The 23,603-nt window shown below is 46.5% G+C and overlaps 1 protein-coding gene across 4 annotated transcripts in view; it reads left to right on the top strand.

Moving 5' to 3' along the window:
• The window catches only part of DLGAP2 (DLG associated protein 2), a 594,688-nt gene that overhangs the window by 240,691 nt on the left and 330,394 nt on the right, over nucleotides 1-23,603 (top strand). Inside the window, exon 1 of one of the 4 annotated variants that reach the window (XM_053598121.1) lies at nucleotides 15,315-15,411. The exons of the other annotated variants lie outside the window; for them this stretch is intronic. Within the exon in view, the coding sequence (XP_053454096.1) occupies nucleotides 15,354-15,411 (58 nt within the window). The 5' untranslated portion in view covers nucleotides 15,315-15,353. Of the gene's footprint in view, nucleotides 1-15,314; nucleotides 15,412-23,603 lie in introns of those variants that run through there. 4 annotated transcript variants of the gene reach the window in all.

Genomic DNA, 23,603 nt, shown 5'->3' with positions numbered 1-23,603 from the left:
TGCGCACCATTTTTCATTGCTGAGTCATTTTTCCGTTCTACTGGGTTTGGTTGTTAAATACCTTATTTAGAATTTTTGTGCCTTTTTCTTAAGTGAGGTTGTTGTGAACTTGGGAGTGTCAATTGTGTCTTAAGCCTGACCAGCCATGAAGGAATATTGATTACGTTTAACCATCAGCACCGAGGAGGACAAGGTTATTATGGATACTCCCAGGTAATGTTCCAAGGCCAGTGATCTCAGAGGGAATGGCAGTTTTCATTGCGGGTGCTGATTACAGAATCAACATACTGGCTTTAGAGTAGAAAGCTACTGCTGTATCTAAGAGAAGTAAATTGTAGACCTAGAATGTTTTTGACAATTGATTTTTAAATCCCTTAGAGAATTTTTATTTTCTTGTTGCTGATTTTTATTGCAAAGTCTCTTCTATAAATCAGCTGCTTTATAGCCTGTGACAAAACCTAGACCACCTGCACCGTTGCCTGGAGATGGCAAAAGGGGGAGCAGGGAGACCTCCTGTTGAACACAGACCCGGCAGTATTGTGATGCGTTCCAAGGGGACATTCAAGGTCAAGTGTCAACCAAACAATTAAAAGACTCCACACTGTGGCAATCAATACGATAATGACCTGGTGGTTTTTCTTGGGGCATTTATTTCTCAGGGCATGTTTGTGTGCACCTCTCTGTGGAATACCATGGTCAGAGAATTACAAAAAATAAGTTTATCCATCTGTAAAGCCAGGAAACGGAGCTGGGCTGTCATGAAATTCTATTCATTATCGATAGGAGAAATCATTATGGGAAATACCCATCCATGTATAAACCAAATATATACAGGTGTATACAAAGCTTTTAGAAGGAACTTAGGGTGATACTGAATAGATTTCACTTTCTGGAAATAATCCAGCCCACCTTTCTCTGAAATAGATTTCTGGAACTGTGAAAATTTTGCCAAAATTACAAAGCTGATTTGGCATTAAGAAGGACCTAGACCCTCACACCTTCCCTGCCAAGTCCTGTTGTTTTTCTATAAAAGAAATAGCGTTCAGATTTTATTTCAGCATTAATTTCCGGTGCATCACATGTGTCAGAAATTTATATTAGTATTAACCATATTAATATAAGCAAGAGAACTAGAATAATCTAAAATTAGGATTTTAAATTAAAGGAAAAAAAAAGAACTCTGTCAATTAGACCTTGAGTACGACTTTTAGGACCAGAGAGCATTCTGGAGAAAGGGCTCATCACTCTCCATTTCGCCTGGAGGGAAATCGCTTGTTTCCCTCACACCAGGTACTGAAAAATGTCCTTTCCTGCAGACATTAGCACCTTCCTCTGTGTTGATTTCTTAGATTTCCTTTACAGTTTGATTTCTGCCCTTGTCAGAAAGTGTAGGCACCTCCCTGGTTTTGTCTCTGCTCCCTAATGCACAGGCACACACATCAGCACTTCTAGGGCAATGAGGCACAGCAGCTGGGCAGCTGTCACCACTCACATCATCTCAAGGCCATGAGGCCCTTCGGGGTGCTGACAGAGAAATGGAGAGGTTTCTGCGGCTTGTAAGGTGACCACTCCTCCTTCCTCCCTGTTCCATGAAGGACTGTTGTGGACCCTTTCCAAAGAGGTGTTGGACCCTACAAGGACATGGAGAAATGGCAGCGGCAGATCTGAGCGCACAGCACTCCACCCGCTCCTTCTCACCGCCTGGGAGTCTGGGAGTGCAGGGGCTTGGAGTGGCTCCTCGGGAACTGGCTGTGGGGATTAAGCCTCTGGTTAAAAAGTCAGAACTCTGATGGGTGGAGGGAGGGTAATTGGTGGGACCACACCTACGGTGCATCTTACAAGGGCACGTGTGAAACTTACTAAATGTAGGATATAAATGTCTTAACACAATAACTAAGAAAATGACAGGAAGGCTATGTTAACCAGTTTGATAAACATATTTCAAATTGTATGTAAAACCAGTGCATGGTGCCCCAGGATTGCATTAATGTACACAGCTATGATTTAATAAAAAAAAAAAAAAGGAAAAAAAAGATAATTAGCAGTTCGGAAAAAAACGAAGTCAGAACTCACCGTGGGTGCCCAGCCTGCAGACACCAGGTGCCCACTCCTGGCCCTTTTGGATCCAGGCCCTGCCCTTAATTCCTTAGAGGCTCTTACAATTCAAATAGCCATGCTGGACTTTGAGGTATCCACATGAGCATGTGGGAGGAAGTGGTTCAGTCCACAGCAGCCCAAATCCTAGAACCCACCCAGGACTGGAAACCCTGTGAGTCCCCAGCACTGTACCTATGGCCACATGGCCCCTCAGTCTCTGAGCCCCCACCTTTACCTTAGCATGCACTGTAGCAAACAGCTTTAGGTTATTATGACCAGTGATTCTCAAAGTTATATCTGACTCAGTGAACGTACTTGAGTAATATCCCGTCATCTATATACTTGTGGGATATAGAGCCCTGGGAAACCCATCTTTTTACAATGACGGGGTCTGGAAGAACTGCCTTCAGCTTTCAACCACGTGCTCTTTATACTGTGTGAATTGCCCTAATAAAATATTTTTTCATAAAAAACAATGCATGCGTTTGGGGCTTGAATTTATGACCTTTCCTGGTTCTTCCCTTACTGGAACATTTTCGAGGCTATCATTCATTATGTCCATGCTGTCCACTGATGGTAGGACAGACGGTGTGAATTCCTTACTGTCAAGAATCCCACAGAACAGTTCATGAACTGCATAAAATGAGATGTGGCCTTGTAAGTCCTGATGGTGACCCCGACCCGCCGCTGTTCATAAAATGAGATGTGGCCTTGAAAGTCCTGATGGTCACCCCGACCCACTGCTGTTCACCCGTGGAAGGCAGAGCCTCTGGTAGACATCCAATGAGTCCTCTGGTATCACTGGTCATTCTCTGCATGTGGTGGGAGCCTGAATCATATCTGGCACTGCTCAGGGATCCCTGGGTTTGTGTGTGGACCACCATGAAGGAAGACTGGACTTGAGGTTGGAAGCTCAGGTTTCAACTGGCCCACCTTGCCCTCCCGTCCTCAGGAGGGGACACTGCCTGGAGTCTGGGCTCTGCCCCACCATGGGCAGGTGGAGGAGCACACTGTGCTCCCTGCTGGGGCCTCCAGCACCAGGAGGCTGTGAGTGGGGTCCACAGGCCTGGGAGGACCAGGAGGTGGGTGCAGTCAGGATGCTACCAGCTGCATCAGAGAAGCACAGTGTCCCATGGCACCCTCTGCCAAGAGCAGCCTGTGTTGGTTACCAGCAGCTCAGAAAGCCCTTTGGGGCTCCCTAAAGCTAGTAGAAGCTAGAAAGTGAGGATGGTTTTAAAAGCCATCAAAAATATAAAAAACAACGTGGAAAAGTTCAGTGGTAAACGATGAACTGCATAGAATGCCCAAGGAATTCTGTCCTGAGAGGGAATCTCACTGGCTTGCTCTTAGGAAGCAACCCTCCTGTCCTGGAGCCGAGTGTTAGGTCTGCCATGCTGCTGTCTTTGTCTCTTTTTTATTTACTTGTTTATTAGTCTACCCTCATTTTTTAATAATGAAAATTCATTCTACCATAGCCAGCTTCTTAAATATACATTGTACTTTCTGAATGAACTTTTAAGACTACTATGTGAAGTCACAGTCCTTGGAGCATTTCCCTACCCAGTCATCACTCCTGTCTCAAGAAGCTGCTGTGAGCCATCATGGGCTGGGGAGAGAGGCTGTGGAGGAGTGTGTGTGTACGCACTGGCCCATGCCGAGATGGCGGTGCCCATGGCATGGAGCGTGGGGGGGCTGGCAGTGGGCCCTGCCCTCTATCCCCGGGTCTCCTCCTGCAGCTGCACTTATGACTTGGTGGAACACAGAAGCCGCTTGGTATCATCTTAGTCTGCTCCCGCTGACACAGCCAAACACCTGCTGGGCAGCAGTAACCACAGACAAGGCTTCCTCTGGGGAACCGATCCTTCCAGGGCTGGGGCTGGAAGTCCATGGTCAAGGTTCTGGCAGATTTGGTCTGGTGAGGACCCGTTTCCTGGTTCACAGATGGTGTCTTCCTGCTGTGTCCTCACGTGGCAGAGAGTGATTGGAAGAGAGAGGTAAGAGCAAGAGTGAGAGGGGACAGGTGCATGCAGGCTCTCTGGGCTCTCCATCAGAAGGGCACTGGTCCCACGCAGGGTGTCACACTCATGACCGCATCCCCTGGGGGTGAGGATTTCACCATATGAGTCTCAGTCTGTGGCCAACAGACAGACTGCACGTTCTTAATTTAACATTGAGCCTATGGCAGGCAAATGACATTCCCACGGGGCCGTAAAAGTCCTGGAAGTGCACACCCTGAGTGCTTGCACTGTCATTATGGGGCCTACCAGGACCAGGAGTGGCCTGGGGGCTGATGGGGCCGGGCACTGCTCCCAACACTTTAACTGTAGTAAACGACTTAGACGCTCGGAACAAGCCCCTGGTGTAGGAACACTCCTCACGCCATTTCCAGTGAAGGAAATTAAGGAAACTAAGGAGGCTGGAGGATTTCCCTGGGGGTCCCAGAGCGGTGTTTGGTGGGCTGGGCTCACATCTGGGAATTCTGGCTCCGGAGCCGGCCCTGACCTGTGTCACATGGCATCCTCTGTGCTGTGTCTTCATGGGCTTCACGTTTTAAGCAATGCTTTTATTCTGTTCAAGCTTTGTAACCTTGCGGCCATCAGCCCAGTGAGAACTGTCCTGTTTCCATGCGTAGCCAGCCCACAGGTGGGGATCAAGGCTTCCCTGTGCCTCCTGCTCCCGTACTTGGACCTGTGTTGCTGGGTAGACAATGGCCTTTCTGCTCCTGGTCAGGCTTTGTGCCTTGTCTCCAGCTTCCCTTCCATCTGGGAGATGACAGAAGGGCCAGGTGCACCTGTTTGTCCTCTGTGCAGGCTCTTCTGGGTCCCTCTTGCCCCAGGGCATTTATTTCCTCCAGCGGTTGGCTCCAGAGTTCAGCTCTTTTGTCACCTCCAAGAACCATGGTGGAGGCAACTTCTGAACTATTCCCAGGGTTCCCATGTCCAGCTGTCCCTGAAACTCATGGTGCACTTGTCTTACCCAGCCTCTGACAATATCTCCCATAGTCAGAAATCTTGCCTCTTTCTTTTTAAGTTTTACATCCTTTTCATTTAAGATGTGGCAGAAATGTTGCTTGACTTTGTTTGGCCTGTCTTTGTTGGTCAGGTCAGACCAGACCTCTGCCGTGTGCTGGGGACAGGCCAGTGGAGATGCCAGTGTGGGCAGCTTTCCATTGGTTGGGGTGGTCTGGGGGCTCCTACACAGGAAGCTTCCTGAAGGACGTTTGGGGATGACAGGGGCAATCAGGTGTGATTAAGGAAAGGTTTAATTTTAATTGAGGTTTGAAAGTTAACGCTTTTTTAATTAAATCATTTTAAATCCCATAACTGAGTTTTCCCAAATTTGGGCTAAAGAAACCCAACAAGACCTGATTTCTTCTGTGCTTTATAAAGATTGCTATATGGCTCATGGCTCAGTATCCACTGGTGTTCAGAAGAAAGTCTGTATTAGAGAGAGAGAGAAAAAAAAAAAAAGAAAACCTGTGTCACATCATCGTGACACAGCCAAAGGGGCTCTTTCCTACATGACTTCTAGGATCCAGATGGCTACAACCTTTGTAAGAGGTTACACCAATTCTAGAATATTTTTTCTCTGGATATAATAAACGACATGGATATTTATATTATATAAACAAAAATTTGGAAACAACCTTAAAGTTCTAAAATAAAAGCACGATATAATGAATTATGTATCAGAGCCTGGCAGCTCAAATCATACTTTTGAAGAATATTTAATAATGTGAGTAAAATGCTCAAGGTATAAAGGTAACTGAAAAATATATGACTCAAGGCTAAATATAAATATTATTTATACGAAGGGCTCTGATACTCATGTTTGGTTTATAGACGACTTCTTTTTTTCTCTATACTTTGAAAAATACAGTCCAAAATTTTAAAAGTAAGCTTACTTTGAGTTTGTAATTAAAAGCATGCCCTAACAATTACATGTGGAAAATTTGATAAATTAATAGCTTATTTTTATTTGAAAATGATTTGGAAAAATATATTTTATGTAAAAATATGTATTAATATATCTTGCTATTTCCTAGGGCATTAAAATTACACTGCCTACAAATGTAATTCTTTTGCCATGACATTACAATTTAGACAATTGTCTTTCACAGGGAACATTTTCAAATATTTGGAATAGTAACTGCTTTTTTAATTTAAGAATCTGAAGATCTTTGAAGTTCTGAGAGATTGACATAGATACTTTTGTGTGTACTAACTGGATAATAAAATTGTGCGTTGTATGGTGGTTCACCAGTAGGTTGATGGGTTATACAAAGTTTTCTTTCTTTGCTGAAGGAAAACTTACAGTAAATAAGCCATGAATTCTGAGCATTACATACTTGATAATTTTACATCTAATAGAAAACCACTCGGTAGGCTTACTCCACACATCCCTTGAATCCAGAGATTGTCAAGGAAGTTACTAGAGAGAGAATCTGTGTGTCGAGATCAAACGGGAGCTGTGTCTCCCGTGGCTTTGAGAGACGGGTATTTGTGAGTTACTCAGGCTGGTGAAGAAGAGCTTTTATAAAAGTGCCATAAGGAGATAAAACATGGCATTTCTGCCTGTACGAACTGAATAGAGCAAACACTATGTCGTGTTTTTCCCCCAGCCCTGGTGAAAACAGGTTGGTGATTACAGGTGCTCACGTGTGAATGCAGCGGGCTTCCACCAGCCTTGGTAGAGCCGGAAGGGGGGGCAGTGCAGAGTTAGCAAAAGCCTAGGTGGGGGACCAGGAGATTGGACAGTGGAAGGTGGAAGGGGCTTGGCTGGAGGTGGGGGTGCTGCATGGAGGGGGATCGCTGGGATGGTGTCTCCTCTTTCTCCCGAGATGGTCTGTCCTGTGCTCATAGAGATGTTCCTAGCGATAGTGGAGCTGCCCCAGGGTAAGACCTGCTTCCCGTGATTTGATTTCTGGGAAGGTCAGAAACCTCCTTGTCAGTAGGGGCATGGGGTGGCCGCCTCCATCTGCCTGGCCTGGGTTTTGGGGTCCTCTCTCTGGTCAGGGAGAGCAGGGTCTCCTGTTCTCTGTCAACTTTCTCAGCAAAAGTTGTTACAGGGTAAAATGGAAACTCATCACGTTCCTGAAACAAGTCAGGTCCTGCAGACTCACTGGAGCTGGACTGCCCTCAGCAGGACTTCTGCACCAACCTTCTGTGCGATCCCCATGTGAAAGTTCTGCCCTCTTGTCCCACCCTGTGACTCCCCCCACCCCAGTCTTAGCAGTAACTTCTCAACAGTGTGTTTCTCAATTTCTTTCCCCAAAGCTATGAGAGATTTATTTACTGAGTTATTACAGCACTATGATTAAGAATTGGAGAAGGAACCTGAGTGTATAGTTGGTTTCAGCAAGATCCCACACATGCAGGGTCCCTGTCATTGGGTCCGGGGCTCTCCGCCCTGCCTGAGGGGTGGTGGTTATGGTTCAGCAGGTGTCTGAGATGCCTCTGAAGAAGGCACCTACCTCTGTATTCACATCCCCCCAGAACCCACGTTCTACACACTGGTCACCCTGAGACCCACGCGCTGTGCTCTGCTGTCTCAGACCTGGCCTGCCAAATGATGGCTAGTGGTCATACTCACCCCTGGTATAAGAGCTCAGTCCCCTGAGCCTCCCCTGAGCACACCTGATGGAGGCGTCCCCCCGGATTTAGCTTTGTACTTTAGCTCCCAGCCGGGCACCAACAAGATACCTGCTCATGCTATGAGCATCATAGCTGGTGGGGCAGGGCCAGCTGCCTCGGTGGACGTTTAAGACACCTGCAACAAGGGAAGCCTCCACGGAGCCTCCTTGGAGCTGTGTTCCCAGCACCTCTGCTTTGTCCCTGTATTCATGTCAGGCCCCAAATTCAGAATGCAGGGTATTGTGTCAAGTGAATTAGGAGGGAGGTCGTGGAAGATGAAAGAAAGGAAGGGGGACGTGCTTTCTAGCAGGGCCATCCCCCATGAGGATGGAGGGCATCAGCCACACTCTGGAAATGGGGAGCATGGCCGGAGGGTTAAGAAGAAAAACAAGTTGGGGCAAAATTACTGTTTCTGGGCTAGGGAGGTTGTGGCACAAAGTTTGGCCGATTGTGTTTCAGGAGGAGAATGTGAGCAAGGCCAGGAGCTGTGGCGCCGTAAGAAAGAGATGACCACGGTGAGTCTCCCGGTCACTTCTTCCTGGCCTCTGGGTTTCTCCCCAGTCTTTGTGTGACTTTGACCAGACATTGCTATTTCCACCCTTGCGATCCATGAATGTAAAGGTTTCCCCTCTTACCTGCCTTGATTCCTCTCACTCTGGGCAGAGAATCATCTGTTTCAATCTGAACATTTCCAGATAATTGGGTCCATGTTCTCTGGAAAGGGAAAAAAACCAGCTTTTGGCATTGACTATGCCTACATCAAAGCTTGTCTATAAAAACAGTTTAGTCAGGCTTCTAGATAACATATGGCATGCCTCTTTATAGTCTTTGATTTAATTAGCGTGAAACATTTTACGGTTCCTCTTTCTCCGTCATGCGTACAGTAGAGAGCCTGTTGCAGGGTGGATTATTCCACAGAATCTCTGCCCCCATGGATGGATTCCAGGGAGATGTTCTAGGAATGTTGCTGTATGCAGTGCTGAGTCAATGAACCTGCTTTTACCGTCTTATCCCGTTTTGCTTCAGAGTGAAATTATCAAACAGCATTGAGTAAAAGTCACAAACCAGTATCTTCAGCTTTTCACAGGCGCATCAGAATGTGGGTCTGAGGAGACTAATGCAGCAGCCTTAGGGCCTACCCTGCTTCCCCAGACCATCAACATTATTGTAATGTCATTAGCTCTGCTTTAGTGGCAGACATTTGCAATCCTAATTATTAAGAAACACAGTGTAATGTTTTGCAGATCTCATTTCAATGATAAAATTTCACCAGATAAGGTCTTGACAAATGCATCTCGTACTTTCCTCAGGAAAGATGTTAAAGACATGAAAATATGGACTAGTGGTGGTAGACATATATAAAGGGTTCCGTCTCCTGCCTCTGTGTAGGGAGTGCAGTGATCCCATTTTCTAATATTTTTCTTCCTTTGTGTTTTTTTTTTCAAAAATAATTATATTTAAAGAAAGCATAGACACAGGAAAGAAATAAGCAAGCAAGCAGAAAAGAGAGATAATAAAAATTTGCATGCTGTAGATACACGCAGATACTAAGCCAGATGGTTTCATTCAGATATTTTAAAGACCGAATGCCCCACGATGATGTAGGGGTAATTTTAAATGACTATGAAGTCATTCTGGCAAAGAAAATGGATAGCAAAGCAAAGGATACTGCTGTTAGGTTCAATGATACTGTGTCCCTGCCTGGACCCTGGCTTATCCGCTCTCCCACGACCAGCTGAGCAGGTGCTCACGTGTGCCCCCAAACCAATGTACAAGAACATTATTTTATTTGAATGCTCCTCTAGTCTAAGTGATCACAGTTCATAGGTGCTACTTCTAATGTAAATTATTTGCACATAAATTATTTGTATTATTCAAAGACAAGGCAAAGAAATTAATCAGAACAAAACTCAGTAAGATACTCAAGCAGATTTTAATATTTTAATTTCTCTTTTCTGCTTGCTTGTTTCTTTCCTTCTTTCAACACAATCTCAAGAAAAGACAGACTCATCGTCTCTGAAAACCCCAACCATCTGCATCCGTGCAAGTTCAGGGCAACCTGAAAGGCGCTCTGGTGGCTGTAATTTTCTTCCTTTTGAGTGTATGATACTAGCGCATTGTTTTCTAAAGTTGAGGAATCAGTCATTTGTCTCATCCATCCTTGCTATTATGTGGAAACATCCAGGTTAGAAGAAAGCCACATGCTCAGACAAGATACTTCTCCTGTGCTCCTCAGTGTTTGAATACAGCAGGTTACAGGGGAGAAAACTGATGGCTTGAACAGACAGCGGTGTGAATCCTGGAGCAGGCGTGACCTCAGGGGGCCTTAGACCCTTTGGACGTTTTAATTCCCGCAGGAATTTTGCTCCCTCTATATCCTCTTTCTTTAATATTTTTATGTTACCTTGTCCCAAAGGATCCTTATTCAACAAGGATGGTGATGTTGTTCTTTTTCTCACTGTTCCTAATTGCACTCTGGTGAAGTGACATCTGGCCATCTTTCAGTCAGCCTCACTTTGTGTTCCTAAACGTAGACACCCCAGGACGTGATGTGTTTCTCCTTAGGGAGCATAAATGTCAACATCTGAAACTGCATCCCCCTAGCTTCCCTTGGGACACCTGCCGTGATCTCGGGAAAGTGTCCTGCAAATTCAGGAGTGACCCAGCAGAGTGGGTCCCCCCAAGGGGGCAGAGGGGGCAGGTGTGTCTGGGACCAGGTGTCCATAGGGAGTGTTTGGTTCCAGGGTGAAGAAGGATATGCTGGGAAAAGCAGAGGGTGAAGGAAGGGGACAAATTCGGAGACACCCCCCCCCCACTGGTATGTGATGCCAAACACACTCACGCATCAGGCCCAGTGAGCGGGATTAAGAATGGTAACATCTCATCTCAGGAAACATTTCAGACCCCAAACCTTGAGGGTGTTGGCCCCTCCCTGTAGAGAGAGACCAGCTACAGCCACAGACCTGTGTCCAAGGAAGTGGGCTGTGCACCGTCCTGACCTGATGCCCCTGCTCCCAGATTGGGAGGACCACGTGGGCTGCTGGGCCGAGCCTCAGCCAGGGCTTCACTGGGGTTTCCCAGGCTCCGTTGCTCTGCACATCAGTGGGGAGGGGAGCAACTTCGTTGGCTGCTGGGGTTTCAGTTGGTTTTAAACGGCTCTTTTTGTGTTTATGCTTCCACATTTGGGCAGGATTCTTCTGCTCTTTGCAGAGTTGAACCAACATCACAAGTTGGCTGGTGTCGGGGTGAGGCTGTCAAGGACTGTCCTTTGCCCCTGCAGCGGGGGGCCAGTCTGCAGCTTAAGACCACAAGTGTGTGTGTTCGGGAGGCCTGAATGTTGGCCTGCGTCTGATCACAGACAGCCAGGACCTGCCACCTTCAGGAAAAGCATCCTCCCAGGCAGCTCATTCACGCTCTGGATGGGCCCCGTGGTTTTGTCTTGAACCAGGTTCCCAGTGTGTGCCGAGTGACAGTCAGGGCTCTGTGCCTCTCCTGACTTCTGAATTCTTTGACACTGTCTTTTTCTAAACTGAGCGTATTTCCAACTGAGTTTAGTTTCTGTTTTAGAGAAACGATTCTGAGGTAAAATCTTATGGTGAATGTCACTGTTTTCAAGGCAGTTTTCTCCTCAGCCCTTTACACAGTCCATGGGCACAGCCCTGATTGGCAGGCATTAGTGGGTGTCAGGGATCACCTGTCTCATCCCTGTGCAGACCCCTCGCTGGCTGGAGGCAGGACAACAGGCCTGGACCCTGTCACACTCATGAGGTTATACTGATGCGGAGGGCAGGGTTTAAGCTAAAGCAGCATCAAACCTGACCTCACCCTTCTCCGTGTGTTACAGGTGACCCGTGTCAAAACCATGAACCACCCAGACAGGGATACACACACATGTAGATGAACACTGCACACAGAGACACACATTCGCACACTCATACACAGAAACACACTCACACAGAGAGACACATGAACATAGACACACACGCAATGCACACACAGACACACACATGAACATAGAGGCAGGTATCCATAGACATAACACACAGGGAGACAGACATGTGCACGGATAGGCGTGCACACGCAGACACCCAGCACACACACAGACACAGACACACGCAGACACCCAGGACACATGCAGACACACAGACACAACCAGGACACACACAGACACACCCAGGACACGGGCACAGACACACCAGACATACACAGACACACACAGACATACACAGACACACACAGACATACACAGACACCCACACACATTTGTTTGCCACGAACTCCTTTAATTTTATGACAACCCTGCAGGCATCATCTAGGAAAGTGGCTCCCTAGGGCCAGACACCTGGAACCCCGGTGGTATCTGCTGAGACCCTCCTGGATTCCCCAGTCAGAAGGCATTTTTAGACACCATTTAAAGGGATTTATTAGCGTTCCCCACATCACAAAGGGTTTGCTGTCAGTCCTGTCTGCCCTGCAGGGTGGAGATAACCCTCCTTTCTCTAACCTGTGCTTATTTTCTTGCTTATTGTCACCACATTGAAACTACTGCGCTAATATGCTTTCATTTGTATGCACAGCCTCTTAGTACACACCCGTGAATTAGTCACTAGATCACAAACTCACTGTCAGAGAAAAACGTATTAAAAGCACAAGTTTTTATTAAGGCGCACGAGCACCCACACAGACACCATCTTGAGCCCACGCTGAGCAGGCTGTTGCCATCCCTCTGCCCCACTGCCTCGGCCACACAGTTTCACCTGCTGGGGACACGGCTGAGCTGGGAGTTGAGACACTCATATTTCAGGAGGAGCAGGGAGGGTAAGGAAGAATTACAGTTGGCCTCTGGACACATCCATGCTGTGGCTCATGTGGCTTCTGCTGGCCCCACTATCTGCAGCTGAGTCACATGGCCACACCCAGCAGCTAGGACACTTGGCAAAGGCCCTTTGTTTTCCAGCCAGCCGAAGGCTGGTGTCTGTGCCCGGCTCTGTTGCTAAGGAGCAGGAGAAGTGATGACACTGGGGCTAGCCGGCCTCTGTCTCACTGCCCTGTCTGGTCCTTGGTCACTGTGAATGGAGTACTGGTACAGGGCTTTCTCATCACCCAGGCACATCAATCAAGGATCCCGGTGGCAGTCCTGACCTCTTTGTCCTCACCTCCCCTGTGTGCACATCCAGCTGTGAACGTTCCCCTGAGCACCATGCCTGCTGGGTACTCAGGGATTTAGTCAGCATCCCCAGCCCTCTCTGGCCTGCCAAGTTAGCACGTTCCATTCATTGGGACTTTTCCAGCCTCCGCCGCCCTCCCTTACCTTGCACCGTCTTCCAGGGTTTGCTGTCTTGCTGGAGGCCGGTGCCCTTTCCCTTGTAGGACACAGACATGGATGCGTCCACAGGTTCCCACCCCCAGCACTGCTATCAGGGAGTCCTCCCAACTTTCCCCTGAAGTATCTGTGCCTCATGCCGTTTCCGACCCTTCTCACCTGTGGAGCGTCCTCAGGAGCTTCTCCAGGGCTCCACCAGTGTCCAGCAACCCTAGAGCCACCCACGACAGGGGCCATTGTCATGCACCTGCTGTCGCTCTGTACCCTGGTGCCAGAAACCTTGTGATAATGGTCCTTCTCCCTGACCCCCCACATAATCAGCCTCAGAAAACTGCCTTCCCTTTTACTACAAGGGGTCAGGCTGTTTATTCTTAGTCACAGTTTCTACAGACAGGAGGGGAAAGAAGCCATTTCCATTAATCCAGGGGAGCATGGTGAACCTGCCAGAAAGGTCCAAATGACTCTTTTGCAGGAAGGGAAGACAGGGCTAGTGGAGCTTCCCATAGATGGTCCTGTGAGGGGAGAGTATCACCCAGCCGGAGCCATGTGCAGTTGCCAAGTCCTCGGGAGTCCCCGGTGCTCTTGGGTGGAGTCCAGCGGTTCTGCGAGACCTTGAGGGTCTCACAGCTCTGCCTGTGGACACCTGCCCTGCCTCTCAAAACTTCCTTGAGGGCGGCACCTATGGCCCCTGCCAAACTGCAACAACAACAACAAAAAACAGCTGGGCATTGTGGTGGGCGCCTGTAGTCTCAGCTACTCAGGAGGCTGAGGCAAAGGAATAGCTTAAGCCCAAAAGTTGGAGGTTGCTGTGAGCTGTGATGCTACAACACTCTAACGAGGGTGACAAAGTGAGACTCTGACTCTTAAAAAAAAAAAAAAAAAAAAAACTTCCTTGAGAACTCTGCACAGCATGTGTTGACCGACTCTGCCCCGGCCCTGCACCCCCTGCCTCAGCAGCAGTGAGACCAGCAGGCAGCTGTATGTCTCAGGCTGTTCTAAGTTGTGGTTCCTTTCAGGCAAATTTACTATAGAAAAATGATTTTAAAAATTGTGATAAAATAATGGTAGGTTCCAAATAAAACTTACACAAGACAACCTAACACAAGTGTCAGCTATTGACGTGTGCCTGGCTCCTCACACTTTAAACAGCTGTCACATTCGGGTCAGAGAGGAGACTAGAGAGCCTCATGCCCCTGAGCACGTGACATCCAGCACCAGGGCAGGTGTGTCTGCGTCTGTCTTCTTTAGTTTTCAGGGCAATCCCTATCTATGATATTAAAAGTTATTGTCCACATATATTTTTAGCTTCAGTAATATATGAAGCTACACAAGAGATAGATTCCACTTTTATAGTTGGGGACCATGAGTACAAAAGAGATTAAGCTATTGTCTAAGCTGATGGAGCCTTGGAGCAGGAGAGCTGTGGTTCACAGAGGGCAGCCTGTGTGTTTTCCTGACAGGCCACACTGCTGTGTACTCACAGCTGTTTATGTGAAGCTCATGTGACTGAAGCCACCTTTGGTCAGGCCAAAGCTGCCCGTTAAAGTGAGCTATGTGATGATTCTGTGGCTAACATAACTTTTTCAATTTTTAAAAAGAAGCAATATAAAGAGTTGACAGAGGAGCAGACGTCACCTCATTCTGCTTGTTTACGCTTTTGTGTGTGCATGTATGTGCATATATACAGACGGGTATTTTATTATTCCCTCAAAATACCATGTGTGTCGGGCTGCACCTGTGACTCCAAGGAGTAGGACGCCGGCCCCATATACCAGAGCTGGTGGGTTCAAACCCGGCCCCCGCCAAAAACTGCAAAAAAAAAAAAAAAACCAACAACAATGTGTGTCAAGATGTTTCATTTCCTTAGATTTGAGAATGCCAGATTTTACCTTATACTTGATTTACAATAAGTACCACTATACTGTGAATAATTTGGGTTATTAATTAATACATAATTATACATTTCCAGGGGTGTGTATGAGTGGCTTTCTAAAACTGATATTTTTATATTTAGAAATTGCTCCTTTAATGAATTTGGAAAATAGCAATGAAATGATTGGCTTTATATAGAACTTACTCCATTTTTATGCATTTAAACCCACAAACTACCGTTTGTGATTTGCCATTCGTGAGCCGCACGATGTAAAAAGCCTTGTTGATGCTAGCGGCTCAAAACCATACAGACCCCTTAAAGTTGCTGTTGGTGACTCTGTCCTCATGGACAACTGTAAAGTCTGTTTTCTTGTGTATTAATCACTTTAGTGGGATCCTTACCTTCCATTTTCCAAAGGACATGACCCATGGAACTGAAACTGACTAAAATCAAAGGGAACTTGCGTGGACTGATCCTGTTCAAAGGTATGGAACTTTCTATACATTTCGCTTTTCTTTTATTTCTACAAAGATGAGGACACATACCTGTTAGCGTTGAGTGCAGGGGGGGCTTTGTCGTCGAACACCTTTAAGGGATTTGTATGATTTTTAAGAAGCTGTCTGATGTAAAAATATACAGAAAATATCAAGGTGCCTAAATTTAGTTGACGCTATTATAAATTTCAGGAAATGGTTTTTGGTGCTGTTTCCACCAGTGAATTCAAATGACCTCTTTATACGTCTCGGGTTCTCACATTATTTAGTCCTTTAAGGAAACAGTTGTCATTAAACAGTGTGAGAAAAGGTATCAGGAATAATGAATGTGACTTTTAGGAAATGATTTACTGCCAGAATTGGTTCATCAAGTGAGAGTGAAAACACAGTGGAGAGCCCGGGTTACTAAGATGTGCTGTGTATCCATAGAGCAATCTGTGCCTGGTTGCCAGAGTGCATGTACAGAGTGCTGCACTTGTCTGTGGACGACACTGGCTATTTAGTTATTTGAGATTTTATTTTATGTTATTTTATTTATTTATTTATTTGCAGTTTTTGGGCAGGGCTGGGCTTGAACCCACCACCTCCGGCATATGGGGCCGGTGACCTACTCCTTTGAGCCACAGGCGCCGCCCATAGTAAGATGTGCAGCAGTTAGATAACTCATGAACCAGTACACTTTTTTGTGTATTTGATTCCTCTGTCCAGATTTGTATGAGACAGAAAAGAATACCTACACTGATCAAAAATACTTCCCAGTAGGAACAGTAGGCTACCCTAGCCCTTTTAAATACATTCTCATTCTGCATATGGCTATTGCAGTTATCTGGAGCTCTGGTCATGTGATTTCAATCCCAAATTGGAAAATTCTAGTGAAGTATTCAAGGAACCGGTGAAAACTTGCTTTGTGTTTATTGATTGAGCAGCTACATGAGATAGAGCAAAGCTACAGTGTCAGTGTCTGCAGATTCCCCCAACCTGCCAAGTGCCCAGTTTCACTACATGGACTTTGGGCCTTTAATGTGGCTCCCACCTCCCTGTTGGGATTAAAGTGGAATTAAACACGAGTGTCTCCCTCAAGTGGTTGGGATGCTGGGGGCGTCACAGAGACAAGGTGATGCTGTCCACAGGGCTGGGCTGTCACTTTGCCCTGCCAGGACAGTGTCCCTCTCTCCTGCAGCCCAGAGCAGACACAGCTGGCCCAAGCGTTCTGGAGCATTCTCACTTTTGCACACTGCCTGGCAGTATGACGTTTAGGCTGCTATTTAGAAAACACCCGCTTTTCAACTTGGTGGAAATCTGTCCATAGCACGACGGCTTCCATCTGTGTTTCTGGGGGTTCAGTGATTTGTGGGTACTGCACCCCTTCTCTGGGTCTGTGTTCTTGGCCAAGGGCAGCCTTCAGCCCCAGGCCTCAGGGCAAGAAAGAGACGGCCTCTGCCTGGATTTCCTGGGTGTGTGTGAGCAGGCGCAGAACTTTCTCCAGCTGCAGAGATCCTGTATTATAGATAGATGAGGATATAGCACTTTTTTTTTTAACTTGGGATGCCTTTATTTTATGCACGTTATTTTGCCAGTTTCGTGGTAACAATTTAGTTCTTCATACAGACCCTAGAGGAGATGCTGTTTTTAGTCAGGCCCCAGTAGTTTTTACTTAAATTTGTGTGCTTAATAAAGCTAACTCCAGGACAGTGAGGATCATAAAGTCAGCATGGTGCAAATTAAAAAGCAGGGCTCCGCGCTGAGCCCTGGGTCCAGCCATGGCAGAGCCTGTCAGGAAAGCCATGTGTAAAGGTTTTCTTCACCTTGAAGACCAGCTCAGGGCTATTTTCAGTCTGGTTGTGTCTGTTGTTTGAATATAATTCCAGCAATCAGGTAAGTGATGAAGACTGGTATTAGTCTGTGTTTGCCCGCTTAGCTATGGCAGAAATAGCCAATCAGGACGTTGATGGATGTATTCTCATTGTATAGTATTTTATTTGATTTATTTATAAGCAATTTGTTGCCAATGGTATTTAAAGAAGTGATAAGATACTTAGCCTATTATAGTAGATTTAGTTTTATGGGTATTATAACTAAATTATCAATAGTAATAAATTTAAAAACAGGTCTTATATTTATTAACAGTTTGCATTATGGCAACTTGTAAAGACACCATATCTCCCACAAGGCAGAGATGTTGTCACAAGTAGCCCCATTAGCTCACTTTTATTTTATTTTATTTTTGTATTAAATCATAGCTGTGTAAATATTATATGTAGACTGACCATCATGGGCCCAGGGTCTGAAAGGCAACAGGTGTTAACAGCATTGAATGGAAAGGCGGGTGTGTCAGGGCAGGATGAAAGACCTGCCTGATCAAAGGCTCCCTCCTCAGCAGAGATCAGAAAGCTTAGAGTCAGTTGAGGTCTCAGTGATCTTGCAAACAGCCTGAGTGAGGGACAAATTCCCACTGGGCTGCGTGGGAGCCAGGCACAGGGCAGAGACCTCCCTGCAGACGTACATCTGACTCCACAGGGAAAGCCAGCTGCCCACCCTGAGCAGGGTAGTCTCTTCTGGTGTTTGCAGGCCCTGCCTCATGGCAGGAGCTCGCCTTCACCTGAGGTGGCACCAGCATTGAAATGTATTAGGGTTTGAACACCTGTGAGGAGTGAAGCCTCTACCACAGATCAAACTCAAGAATCTGAGTCTCTGTTTCCGAGCACTTAGCATCCAGCCCCCGCCAGACAAATGAACCGCTCTGGCAAGAAGGAGAGACCCATCCTTGGGCTCCTGGTGGAGGCCATGCTGAGCTCCATGGAAGCACCTGTGTGTTTCTCAGAGTGGCTGCCCTTGTTCATGGCCTCAGTGTACTGGACACAGCAGGAACCACAATGGAACAAGACAGGCGCCTTCCCTGGGGGTTATGAAGAGGAATAAATGCAAAATTAGGTGTAAGCCACAACTGCCCATGGGCCTGGGCTGAGAACTCGGCTTCAGGCCTCTCCCAGACGTCTCAGACCACAGTCTCCAGGGGAGGCCAGGGCCTTCTTGGCCCCAGGTAGCCTGAGTGGACCTCATTCCACTCAAGTCCATAAACCAGTGGGTGGGATTTCGAGAGCAGAAGACAAAGGGGAGGAGACTTCCACAGAGTAACCAGACTGGAGATAGGACAGCAGCTCATCTTATTCTCATACTGAATGTAGAACGCAGCTATTCATTTATGCATTTAGCAAATATTTGCGCAGACTGTGTCCCAGAGTCTGCGCAGGTGTGTCTACACCCATTAGACATTTGTTTCTAGCAATATTAAATTCAGCAGTGGCACACTGATGATGGGAGGAAGGAACGTCCTTTTCAATAAAGGAAAACAAATCAATTATAGCAGTCTGTTTCCTCTTGTTAAAAAAACATATGCGACTCACTTGCATTGTTAAGAATAGAGACCATAGATATAGGAAAAAATGAAGCCAGTTTTTAAATTATCAAAATCTAAGCTATATAATAATTTCGTAGGTGCAAATTACATTTAGTGTAAACAATTATGAAATATGAGTGGACACACATTTAAATTCCATGCTAGAGCTGAGAAAGTTTACAGTGATATTTTTGTGTGTGTACTTTTTAATTTTATGGTATTAAATTCATGACATAGTTTAGTGATCAAACACTGGGAGGTGGAGTCTCATGCTATTATCCTGTCTCACTGGGCACTGGATGCATCCTGAGTCTCTGTCCAGCTGGAGTCACCTGATGCTGCCACTGGTGGACATGGCCCCACCCCAGGGACCCCAGAGGGGGCCCCATGGCTGCCCTGAGGAGCTGCTGGGTTGGGGACCATAAGGGCTGTGCTCTCTGCATAGCTGGAAGGTCCACAGGACCATGAGGGCCATGCTTTCTGCACAGCTGGAAGGCCCACAGGGCCATGAGGGCCGTGCTCTCTGCACAGCTGGAAGGCCCACAGGGCCATGAGGGCCATGCTCTCTGCACAGCTGGAAGGCCCACAGGGCTATGAGAGCCGTGCTTTCTGCACAGCTGGAAGGTCCACAGGGCCATGAGAGCCGAGCTCTCTGCACAGCTGGAAGGTCCACAGGGCCATGAGGGCTGTGCTCTCTGCATAGCTGGAAGGCCCACAGAGCCTTGAGAGCCGTGCTCTCTGCACAGCTGGAAGGCCCACAGGGCCATGAGGGCCTTGGTCTCTGCACAGCTGGAAGGCCCACAAGGCCCACCCACCTGCAGCTCTGATGTTTCCTGCAGGACTCAGGATAGGTGAAACAGAGTGTGTGTGTGAGGCACCTTGGCTTGCGGGGCATGGAGGGCAGGTGGCTTGTAGGAGGTGATGGTATATCTTGTCCTCCCTCACTGCATCCTATAGGTGCTGAAACTGCCACCTGAGTTGGAAGGCACATCTGTGCCTGCCCTCACACCTGCCCCTTCCCTCCTGGGAGTCCACGTGCAAAGAATGCTAAACTTTGCAGAGGATGGTCACAAGCTGTGCTGTCTTCTGGGCGGTGTTGTGTTCCCTTCGCCCTCTGGGCCTGCTCCCTCATGCTGGCTAGAGCGAGGCTGGAGCAGAAGGGTGGACAGGGGATGCCTGTGTTTGTTGTTCTGGGGCCCTTCCTGGCAGGAAGCAGACTGTGCATGCAGATCCAAAGACTTGGGGAACTGTAGGATGTGGGTTGAGTAGTGAACTTGAGCAAAATGCTTTTAGGGGCAGAATGCCCTGTAGGCCACTAACATGGTTGCTAAGCTCCGTGCAGAACCTGGGTGAGGCCTGGGCAGCAGAGCGCCTGCCTCAGGACCGTTTATGACACTGGCGCATCCCGTGGTAATTGGTGTGAGCATTGAGGCCTCTCATGGTAGTGGTGAGTCGGACATGGGCCAAGAAGGGTGATCGGATGGCTGCTTTCTGATGCATGCCTGTGACGAGAGCTTCCAACATTAGGAATCTGCATCTTGTGCTCCAGAGATCATGGGGAACCTCTTGGGCCTCGTGAGTGAGGTCCCTGTGAGACTCAGTCCGTGCTGTCTCTTTCCTGCTGAGGACGCATCTTCCTACTCCCAGGGAGACTGTGCCAGGGAGGCTGGTGCTGGGCCTTCCTTTGTAGTGGGGACAAGGTTTTCTCCCAAGTGCCTACAGCTGCTTATTTTTCTTTGTGGTTTGCATGGAGCCACCGTGGTCCATCCCCATGTGAAGGGCTGGGGAGGAGATCTGCCTCCTGGGAGTGCCCCAGGGTGGAGGGTGGGAGCCACCAAGCCTCCCTAAGCATCATGGTCGTGCCCTGAGCCCAACACCAGAGACCACGTGAGTTAGGGGAAGAGCTGCATCAAAGCCACGGGACTCACCCTCTGGGTCTCCATCATTTACTTTGTGAGGTTTTTGCTGTTCTGACTCCTCTGGGCCAAAAATAGGTAAGCGTCAATATTAATCTTAAATCAGAGGTGATTCGTTCCCAGGAAGCTTCCAATGGCTGTGTGTGGAAAGTGCTCTGATGAGGAGATGTGCAGTCCAGGCACTGAGATTCTCGTGTCAGTGAGACAGTGCTGGTCTCTGCACTCTCAGCCTGCAGAAACACATGCAAAATGAGAGCAGTGCAAAATGGTACCATTCTCAAGCTCCATGAGCCCAGAGCATATTCCTATGGGAATCTTTTCTGAGGAGAGCCTGGGAACGAGGGAGGGGTGCTGGTGTAGCAGCTGGTGTGGAAATGCCTTTGAACTTCCTTTGAAAATAATTTAATGAATGATCTTTAAAAATTTTCCTGGCACACCTAAAAGCCTCTCAGGGCACAGCAGTGCACTGTGGCACCCTGGCTGAAAATCCTCTACTACACGTTGCTGCAAAATGATTTCTATTTTTTTAAATTTTCAGTTTTATTTCTTGAAATTATATTCTTTTAGCTCAGGTATTTCCAGTGCATATTTTATAACCAGTATTATGACATAACTTTTTTCGTTTGTTTAGAAACTCTGAAATTTCACAACTTTTAGCATCCTTTACTTTGATTTTTTTTTTTTTTGTGGCTATCAATTTTTAAAAGTCTAATTTTCCCATGTTACATTTTAGAAAAAAAATCTTTTGGGGGAGAATAGTTAATAATTATGATACTTTTTAGATAGTAACACTTGATCAGGTGCAATTTTAACCATTATCAAGCTTTTTGTAGTTGCTGCTAATTTTTTTCTTCCAATAATACTTGTAAGAAATTTTGTTACTGGGCAGTTTCCCTAGGGTAGCCCTGGGTTTTCTGCTGTCTGGGATTATCTAGAGGAGTTTCTTGACCCTTCACTGCCTGACCCCCCTGTCCATGCTGATGTCTGCCCCCACCCTTCCCTGGGCCTCTTTGGCACTTTATCAGTCTTAACCTATTTTTTTCTTTTTTCTTAAACAAATGTTTACATCACATTTTTCTCCTTACCTGGCTGCCTCCCAAGTCCCCAGAAGTCACAGTCACCTGGTGTGTGTGTGCTCCAGATGCCACCACTTCCTGTAGCGACACTCTTTAGCCAGTCCTGAGCCGGCTGTGAAGATGTGGTTGATGATTGAATTTGTCATCCAGTTGGACTCTGATTGTCAAAGGTTTTGCTTGTGTTAATCCCCAGAAGTGCTGGTAGAGCCTTTGCTCAGTGGGGCAGGAAAAGACAGTATTTTACCTCCCTTTACAAACATGAATTGCCCTGTTATGCTGAAAATTTTATAGAAAGGTAGAATGATCATGAGATATGCCCCTGCAATTTGGCAGTGTTTATTTCTTTAATTATTTTATCCTTTCTAATAATACTGAGTCTTCTGTCCACATCAAAAAAACTTGAATCTCTCAGGTTCAAAAAATGCTCAATTCAATAATTCCTCATTGTAAACATATAACATTGTATGCAACCTCTATAAATTATAAAATTATTATTTGTCAAAACATAAAATTCACATACAATTAAGAAATGATCTCTGGTTAACGTAAGCATAGTTTCATAATTTTTCCCATGCGAATAATGATAATGGTATTTAAGTAGCTTATGAGTTTTGAAAGCAAAATAATAAACATTTATAAAAGCCTCCTGACTTATGTGACCAACAAAAAAAAAAAAGAAGAAGAATTAAAAGCAGATGCATCAAATTCAAAAGAATAAATCACTCATAAGTTTTGGTCTCAGGAGATTTATCTTGTATCTCTTGGTCACAGCAATTTCAGAAGAAGGAGGGAAGTGATTAGCTTGCTCAAACCAAATAACTCTGGAAAATAGGGCAAGAGAGCTGCCAAGAAAGAAGGCGAAGGAAGGAGAGGAGTCAGGTTTGCCCTAGGCAGGTGCAGGGCTCCCTGGCAGCTGGATAGGCAGAATTTTATGAGCAGCCAACCCATGGAGTTTCTGGAGGAATGAATAGGATTATAGTATGTGGTAGGCCCAAGGGATCCTAAACATGAATTAACAACCTAGGTTCCTAATAATCAGATGATAATAAGTGACTCACTGTGAGTAAAAACTGAAAATTACATTAAGTACAATTTAACCTTATCTTAATAATTTTGATAGTGAACTTCTTTAGGATAAGTTGGTATGAAATCAATTATTATGGGTCTGAGGAAATCTGAACTGTGTATTCCCAGAACATTAGTGGGCAGCAGCATCCATCCATTCACTTGGCATTCCCTGAGTATCTGCAGTGTTGGTATGTGCAGCACAAGGTCAGGTAGAAGGAGGGAGACAGGCACGTCAGCAAGTGTTTGGACTGAGCTAATGATTCATGGTAAAGCTATGCCCAGACTGTAGTATGGGTCATAAGAGTGACGCTGAACACTGACCAAGGGCTTAGGGCTTGAACGTGGGGGGACTGAACATGGGGCTGGAGCTAGATATTGAATGAGTTAGGAATTAGATAAATTTTCCAGAATTCTAGGAAAAAGGAAAACAGGAAGAAAAAGTCTCATTCTATAGGGGGTATGATAAGTCTACACACATATACATCATAGCCATCAGCATTGCCACCACCATCATCAATACCACCCTCACCACTACCATCACCACTGTCATCATAACTGTCACCTCTTTACCACCATTGTGACCACCAACACCATCATCATCTTCTTCTACATCATCATCACCATTACCACCGTCATCAACATCATCCTATCACCACCGTCACCACCACTATTATCACCACCATCATCACTATCATAATCATTGGCATCACTATCACCATCATCATA

This window comes from Nycticebus coucang, chromosome 7, assembly GCF_027406575.1.
Source record: "Nycticebus coucang isolate mNycCou1 chromosome 7, mNycCou1.pri, whole genome shotgun sequence".
NCBI classification, from domain to species: domain Eukaryota; kingdom Metazoa; phylum Chordata; class Mammalia; order Primates; family Lorisidae; genus Nycticebus; species Nycticebus coucang.
This window is presented reverse-complemented; position numbering and strand designations above follow the sequence as displayed.